At 45.7% G+C, this 8,751-nt stretch overlaps 1 protein-coding gene across 1 annotated transcript in view; it reads left to right on the forward strand.

Annotated features, from left to right (window-relative positions):
• The window catches only part of LOC125345309 (maltase-glucoamylase-like), a gene marked incomplete at both ends in the record, with an annotated part of 69,313 nt that extends 60,874 nt beyond the window's left edge, over positions 1-8,439 (forward strand). The window contains 9 exon segments of the mRNA XM_048337536.1: positions 441-528; positions 1,447-1,585; positions 2,838-2,971; positions 3,092-3,126; positions 3,219-3,335; positions 3,706-3,854; positions 5,626-5,710; positions 6,507-6,563; positions 8,290-8,439. Coding sequence (XP_048193493.1) covers positions 441-528; positions 1,447-1,585; positions 2,838-2,971; positions 3,092-3,126; positions 3,219-3,335; positions 3,706-3,854; positions 5,626-5,710; positions 6,507-6,563; positions 8,290-8,439 — 954 coding nt within the window.
• Between the last annotated feature and the right edge of the window lie 312 nt (positions 8,440-8,751).

Consider the following 8,751-nt stretch of genomic DNA (forward strand, 5'->3'; position numbering starts at 1 on the left):
GCGCGAGTGCTTGACTCTGTACACATGGGGAATTGTGTGTAGGTGTCTTTGTTTTTGCCCATGCCTCACTGACACATGCTAGAGCATAGGATGAAATCATCAAGGAAGACTTTGGACATCTTTGCTGCATTGACTCCATTGGGAGGAGAGCAGCCCTCTGTCATCTTCTAGCGCGTAGCTACCTTGACCTTTCTGCTGTCCAGCCTCTGCAGAGATTGTTGGGAATTTCTTGGAAATGGGCTTACTGGCAGGAGAATACTTTGTAGCTTTCCAGCCATTCATCTTGTAGGGCTTAGTTGGTATTTTTACTTAGTTTTCTCTGGTGTGTGGTGTGTGGCGATTCTCTCTAGGCACCGTGGATAGGAATTACAGGATGGTGAGGGAATGACAAAACCATGAATGTATTCATGTAACCATGTGGGTGTGTGTGACATTTCTAGGATATGAATGAACCTTCGAGCTTTGTGAATGGGGCAGTTCCATCTGGCTGCAGGGATACGACTCTGAACCGTCCACCCTACATGCCACGTAAGGACCCGCGGCCTCCTTCACCTGAGTGTGGCTAGAGGCAGGATGTCTGATCCAAAGCCCCTCTGCCAGGGCCCCCTTAGGAGGACCCCGAAGGACTGTGTTTTAATAGGGACCAGAGACAAAAGCACTGCTGATATGCTACCTTGGCAAGTGCAAGTTGCCATACCTTCTGTCACAGTTCCGGTAACATGGCCAGAATGCACTTAACAGTGGTAATGTCTCCAAAGTATTTCCCCAGCATTATTTCTTAGGCCTTCTGGCTTATGATTAGGTACTCACAATAATGTCGCACCTCCAGTGTTATGGTGCACTGGCTGCCTGTGTCATTGTACTCATGGAATTTGGAGTTATACTTGTTTTTATAACTGGGCTTTTTCAGTTAATCTTTATACTAGTTGTGTGAACTTCCATGGATTTTATGATATTTCTAATGATCAGATTTCTAAGATCTCATGGAAGGTAGCCCTATTCATTTGAGAGAATTATAAAATAAAATAATTTATACATTATAATCCAAGAGGAGGCCCTGATTCACAATGAATAGTTGAGAATCCTGCATTCTTCCAATAACCTCTACTTTCTCCAGTCAACTTGATGCTGAAAACAAACCAAGGCTCACTAGGGTTCTGAGAACTATTCCCATGCTCCTGAGAGAGAGAGAGAGAGAGAGAGAGAGAGACAGAGAGAGAGAGAGAGAGAGAGACAGAGAGAGAGACAGAGAGACAGAGAGACAGAGAGACAGAGAGAGAGACAGAGAGACAGAGAGACAGATACAGAGATAGAGAAAGAGAGAGAGAGACAGTGTCCAATGGAGTTTAATTCAGCATTAAGATTCAGAGTTCAATCATTTACCTACAGAGCAGGGACTATATCTTTCAGGAACTGTTGTTTGACATTCTTCAATTTTCTCTTCAGATTTGGCAGGCAGGGACCGAGGCCTGAGCAGCAAGACCCTGTGCATGGAGAGCGAGCAGATCCTTCCAGACGGCTCCCGAGTGCGGCACTACGATGTCCACAGCCTGTATGGCTGGTCCCAGACCAGACCCACCTATGAGTGAGTCATGTCTTCCCTGCCTGCCAACCCCTGAGGGTAGACACAGAGGGGTAAGGCAGTCCTACTCTTCCCTTTGTCCCTGGATGATGGGTGAGGAGGTCTCCAACCCAGTTTCCCCACACAATCACAGGTCATGAGTTCTACCCATGAAAAGCATTTGAAGGGCCCTGAGAATAAGGAGAATCTCAGAAGATAGAATATTAAGCATTGATTTATTTAAGTTAAGCAGGATGATGTAGGAAGAAAAGAGGAGAGGTAGGGGGAGAAACATCCTGTTCTCCATGCAGGATATGGAAGTGGAAGACTCACAATATCAGTTCTCACTTCCTGTCTTTATTCTTTCTGAGCTGGGGAAACACACATAGTCATGCCTTCTAACAGCGCCTCATGCATAGACAGGGGTTCTGTGTGGCCAAGATGGCTGCTGTTCATCATTCTCAAATATAGAGACATAATTTGGTGTATCTAAAAGCAGGTCCTAGGTGTAAGTTTAAGTGCTTGATCTCCCCAAATATAATTTTATTTTTCTGTCCTTATGCATTTGCAAAGAATATGTAGCTTCTTACCATTTTTTTTTTTTTTTGCCAATCCTGGGCCTTGGACTCAGGGCCTGAGCACTGTCCCTGGCTTCTTCTTGCTCAAGGCTAGCACTCTGCCATGTGAGCCACAGCGCCGCTTCTGGCCGTTTTTTCTGTATATGTGGTGCTGGGGAATCGAACCTAGGGCCTCGTGTATCCGAGGCAGGCACTCTTGCCACTAGGCTATATCCCCAGCCCCGCTTCTTACCATTTTTAAGGGCAGAGCAGAAAGCAGAGCTGTTACTGGAATCCCTGTCAGCCAGGAAGACCTTCCCCAATATCGATCCTGAATTCCTTCTGGTCAGGCAGCAAGCACTTTGTCTATGTTCAAGGCCCAAGGTCACTGGAGGGAGGATCTATAGCCTTTCCTCAATACTATTTTAGAAAATTAACTGCTGAGTACATAAAAAGAAAGTTATCATTTTATATTTTATATCATTTCAACGGTTTTCTACACGATGAGTGTCTCATAAAACTGTGAAATGGCAGCCTTGTCTAATATGTCTGTCAGCTAGGAGGAAGCATGATCCTTCCATTCAAGCAGGAGGATTTTCTTTTCATTCATGACTTGATTCGAGTTCCTAGGACTTGAATGAGGAACGAGGATGGCAGCGTGCCCTGTGGCTTTTCTGAGGCTGCGCTGACCTCCGTTGTCCCCTGCTCCCTCCAACCAGGGCCGTGCAGGAGGCCACAGGGCAGCGAGGCATCGTCATCACCCGCTCCACATTCCCTTCTTCTGGGCGCTGGGCAGGACACTGGCTGGGAGACAACACAGCTGCCTGGGACCAGCTGAGGAAGTCCATCATTGGTGTGTGGCCTTGGCTCCCAGGGGCTGTGCCCCTCCCCCAGGGCAGGGGCTGAGGACCCTTGGTGAGGGAGCAGGAGGAGGACTGAGAGCTTGGTCTGACAGCTGTGCTTCTCCTTGCAGGCATGATGGAGTTCAGCCTCTTTGGCATATCCTATGTAAGTGACCTGGGTCTCCTCTTGGTCCCCACGCAGATGGCCACCTCTGTGAGAAATGTACAAGAGGCTCGTTTGGTTCTGTGTTGTTTCAGACAGGGGCAGATATCTGTGGGTTCTTCCAAGATGCAGAGTATGAGATGTGTGCTCGCTGGATGCAGCTGGGGGCCTTTTACCCTTTCTCCAGGAACCACAACACCATCGGGACCCGGGTAGGGTGTCTGTCCTCCCCTGCCCTGTTTTGTGACACAAGAACCCAGCCACCAGCCCCGGGGTGCGGCTCAGACAGTCTGTATTCTCTGGAGACATGCTCCAAGCCTGGAAGCCCTCACCCTAAGGAATCTTAGACATCTGCATTGATCAGATGATTCCTTCTGTTAGAAGAAACTATCTCTATCATATTTCAAGAAATGCATTGTGGGAAAAATTTTCCATTTTGTAGAGAGAGTTTTGTTATGTTTTAGGCTAGTAGTAATGATCTCTTAAGAAGTGGTTGATAAGAAATGAATTCCATCCATGAATTCCTAAAGTATCATCAGTTTCCCTCAGTAAGTTCAGCACATTCTTCTGTTTCTCCATTAGAGGCAAGACCCTGTGTCCTGGGATGCAGACTTTGTGAACCTTTCCAGAAGTGTCCTAGAGACCAGATATACCTTGTTGCCGTATCTCTACACCTTGATGCACAAGGCCAGCACGGAGGGCGTGACTGTGGTGCGGCCTCTCCTCCATGAGTGAGTGTCTAGCAGAAATTCTGCTCAGTACTGAACAATGCATGTCTTTCTGTAGGCTGTTGCTTTCTGCAATGTATATTTTTGATGGGAACATCCGATTTTTTTTTTTCCAGTCCTGGGCCTTGGACTCAGGGCCTGAGCACCATCCCTGGCTTCTTCCTGCGCAATGGTAGCACTCTGCCACCTCAGCCACAGTGCCCCTTCTGGCTATTTTCCATTCATTTGGTGCTGGGGAATGGAACCGAGAGCTGCTTGTGTAGGAGGCAAGCACTCTTGCCACTAGGCCATATTCCCAGCCCTGATTTCTTTTCTGGATATTCATTAGATTTTCTTAATACATTTTACTTATAAAACTAAAATATATTTGTTTACATGAAAAAATGCAATTGCTACGGGGCAGAGCCAGCGCTGTGCCTGTCCTCCTCGATATTTGGGAGGTAGAGTCCAGTAGCATCTCCATTCGATGTCAGCTGGGCAAAAGGTTGCAATACCCCAACTCTAACAATACCTGATATGATTTCAAATGGGCTGGAGGTTAAAGTCAGGAAGACCACAGTTCTAAGCAACATCCTGGGCTGGAAATACAACTCAAGCTCAAGAGCATATGTGTAGCAAACTTAAAACTCTGAGCTGAAGCGATAGTACCCGCCCCCAAATGAAGATTATTTTAATTATCTTTAAGTAGTTTGTACAATGGATGTGTGCCAGTTTAAAACGTAGTTTATGGATAGAGTGAACCTTGGTCATTTTTACCCCTTCAATATTCTCACTCCACCTAGTGCCTGCTTTTCTTCATTTTGTAGTTTATACAATGAATTCTTCATTGCATTCTTCTCCCTTCCGCACTTCATCTGTTTATCACCATCTCCTTGGCTCAGATTTCCTCTTTACCTGGTAAAAAATATCCTACTAGCCATATTTTATAATTTCGTCCTCCTTTCCACCCACCTCCTCTCATAATTTTGGGAAATCTAGCTGAATATGCAGTGCTTGACATATTTTGTCCCTGGGAGCCATGTGGTTTCGCTTGTTGCTTTTGTAAGATGGAGCCATTGGCCAGTGCTGTGGTTTTGCAGTTCACAGGGTGCGGAACTGGAAGTGCAACATGACTTCCTTTGGATGAGTGGGGATGGCTTAGAGCAAGGGGCTTGCTTAGAGGGCTGGAGATGAGCTTCAAAGTGTTAGAGCATCTGTCTAATACTTCAGAAAGCCCTAGTTTCCAATTTTAATATCATAACAGAATTTTTTAATTGAGCAAATAAAGTAATTTGTTAAAGAAATTCTGATTTCTAGGCAGAGACCATCCTGAACTTGTGATTAGAAGACAGTGGGATATTGAGCAATAGCCATGGATGAGGAGTGATTTGTTGAGTGTACAAGTTTTGAAACAATGTAGGAAAACATAATTTCTTTGTTTCCCTTATTTGTTTTGCAAAAACACCCCTAACTTTTATAAGGCCACGTGTGCTCAGGTAAGGAAAGAGGGCATTTCAGGGTAGACGAGAGGGATAGGGGCAGCCTTGGACTGGAAATGTGGACCAATGGTGGAGATATTTTCTAGAGAAAACTTATTTGTAGCACTGCCAAAGTTTGAGGGTTGTGACCTGTGAATACTGGAGATTAGCTCTTCCTTGTTAAAGTCAGTGATGTTTAAGGACAGCACTTGGAGCAGCTGGATTTCTGACTTGGTGTATTCTTGAGTTCTTCTGCAGGGACTTGGGGTCATGGTCTTCGGCGGCTCTGGGTGTGACACCTTCCTTTGCTTTTGCAGGTTTGTGTCTGACCAGGAGACCTGGGAGATTGACAATCAGTTCCTGCTGGGCGCCGCCTTCCTGGTCAGCCCTGTCCTGGAGCCTGTGAGTATGGAGCCTGGGGTGGGTGGCGGCTCCAGCTGGGAGGTTGGGTGGCAAGGGGAGGAGGAGGAGTCCCTGTAAGCAGTGTTCCCCAGAGAGGATTTCTTCTCCCTGACTCTCTTTTCGCTCCTTCTATGCAGCAGAAATTCCCGGGGCGGGGGGGACGGGGGAAATCTTTCTTAGTGCTGGTTTAACCATTAGAGTCCCAAATCTGACCTCTTATAATTGAGGACTGTCACTCGATTTACAAAGGAAGGGAACAGGGTCAGCTGGGAGTAAGAGTAAATGAATTCATTTCACTGCAGTGTCCCCATTGCAGGGAAGCTGAAGGCTCCTAGGAGCTCGGCTGTCTGGGCTGGGAGCATGTAGTGCTGCTGGCCAGCCCTCCTTTCCTTTTGTGCTGGGTCAGGCAGGCAGACACAGCCATTTCTTTGCACACTCTGGGATTAATACATCTTCTGATTATAATGTGCGAATAGTCCATGTGTCACAGTCCTTTTTATCTAGGAAGTTTTCTTCTACTTCAATCCAAACTCTGTGTTTGTGTGAAAGAAAGTACTGATCTTTTCCCAAAAACCATGTATCCCAAAGGTCTTTATTACAGCACCTGTGGTGGGTAGGAGATTTCCTTTTTGAGAAGGGAGAACGGAAGGAGGCTACCCCAACCTTGCTGATCTCAGGAGAGCCAAGGCCTGGGGTTCAATTCCACCACTGCTCTATGGCCCCTTTTCTATATAGGTTGCTTAATGTATCCTGAGCAATGGTGCCAAGCCAACCTTCAATCTGTGTTTTATTTCAGAATGCCAGAAATGTGACAGCATATTTCCCTAGAGCCCTCTGGTATGACTTCTACACGGTAAGCTTTGGGGAGATGGTCTATTAGCATGTGTGGATATGATGAACCTCAGCCCAAATGCTCCCATTTCCTATTGGACAGATTCTTTCTACAGAGTAGTATGAAATTTTCTGAAGTGTCCTGGTGAATCACCTGAGGTATCGCACCCAGCACCTGACTTTCCTTCTTTATTTTTATGTTTGATTTTATTCTCACCTTGTACTGTTACTATGTACCATATACTCCTGATAATATTAAGTTGTGGTAGCAACTAGATTTTGATTTTTGAGTAGTAGAATTGGACTTTGTACTCAAAACAGTTGCTTAACTGGTGCATTCCTTTTTTTTTTTTTTTTGTCAGTCCTCAGCTTGGACTCAGGGCCTAAGCACTGTCCCTGGCTACTTTATGCTCAAGGCTAGCACTCTGCCACTTGAGCCACAGTACCACTTCTGGCCTTTTTCTGTATATATGGTTCTGGGGAATCAAACTCAGAGCTTCATGGATGCAAGGAAAACACTCTTGCCAGTAGGCCATATTCCCAGCCCAACTGGTGCATTCCTGTTGAGCCATTCTTCCACTTATTTTTTTAGCCAGTCCTGGGGCTTGAACTCAGGGCCTGAGCACTGTCCTTGGCTTCTTTTTATGCTCAAGGCTATACTACTTGAGCCGTAGCACTACTTCTGGCTTTTTCTATATATGTGGTGCAGGGGAATCGACCCTGCGCTTCATATATGCAAGGAAAGCACTCTACCACTAGGCCTCATTCCCAGCCCCTCCAATTCTTTTTTGTACTTGTATTTTGGAGATGGGGGTAGGAGTTGTCACAGATTTTATTTTTTTGCCTCGGCTGACATTTATTAGTGATCTTCTGTAACTCAGCCTCCTGAGGTGCTAGGATTAGAGCCATCAACCAAGGGCCTGACTAAACCTATATATATATATATATATATATATATATATATATATATGTATGTATGTATGTATGTATACATATGTGTGTATATGTGTATGTAAATCTTTGACTGTCTTAAGTGATTAAGTTTAGAGGCTTCTCTGTCACCGAATAAAGTAGCATTGCTGCCCAAATATTTTCTATGTTAAGATTTCTTATCTTAATGACCACAAGGCAGTGCATGAAGCATACTGAGGCAGGGCCCTGACTCCCACACCTGAGCACAGCATGAGTCTTTGTAATGAGGAATCCACGTGATTTCCCTATTTTATGCATGGACTAGTAGAAGCACTGAAGACCCTCCAGGAAAACAGGGTCTTGAGAAGCCACGCAGGGTGGTCTCTTTAGAATCAAGGTTGAAACAGTGTTTTGAGAAATAACCCAAATGTCTCTCCTAGCCCTATAACCAGAACCCTTTCCTGACTTTCAGAGGAGCCAAAACCAGTAGATAGGAAATACAACATGAAGACAAAGAATGAGAGAGGGTGCTCATGATTTTCATCCAAGCAGATTACAGAGGTGTTGGGTGATATAAAGGAAGTACAGTTGCTCCTGTTCTCTATTATGGGTAGGATCCAGTCACCCTATCCTTCTCATTGGTGTGTCTTTAATAGGGAGTCCTACTAAGTCCTCAAAAGAAGTCTCAAGACCCTCAGAGCAGAGAAACTGCCTCAGTGTCCCTCTCAAGTATAGGCACCAAGGGCAAAGAGGGGCAGCTGAGGCATCAGGAAGCAGAGCTGTGCAGGTTAGGTTTGGTCCTCCCACTCACCATCCCTTCCTCTTCCTGCCCACAGGGGGCACAAATCAATGCAAGCAGTGAGTGGAAGGTCCTGCCAGCTCCTCTGGACCACATCAATCTTCATGTCCGAGGGGGCCACATCCTGCCCTGGCAGGAGCCTGCACTGAACACACACCTCAGGTGAGTGTTGGGCCTGGGCTCTGCTGTGCGTGCTGGAGGCGCCCTTACTTGCAGGGAGTGTCCTCAGTCCCAGAGACACTGCTCTCAAGGCCACGTGTGATTTACTGAACACATGTTCTTTTCTTCATTTTGTTTTAGTCTTCTTGCATGTTTACATTCTGAACAGTTACCATAGATTGTAGATTTGCATTGAATGGTTGATGTAGGCAGTGACATTTGAAGAAGTAAAAGTTAACATACAAGTGTCAATATACAATGCTCGTAATGAGGGTGCTTCATTCCTCCTATTAAAGATGAGAAACTGCTGATCTACACCTATCTAATTATTGGCAATGAC

The sequence above is a fragment of the Perognathus longimembris genome, unplaced genomic scaffold, assembly GCF_023159225.1.
Source record: "Perognathus longimembris pacificus isolate PPM17 unplaced genomic scaffold, ASM2315922v1 HiC_scaffold_5495, whole genome shotgun sequence".
Taxonomy (NCBI): Eukaryota; Metazoa; Chordata; class Mammalia; order Rodentia; family Heteromyidae; genus Perognathus; species Perognathus longimembris.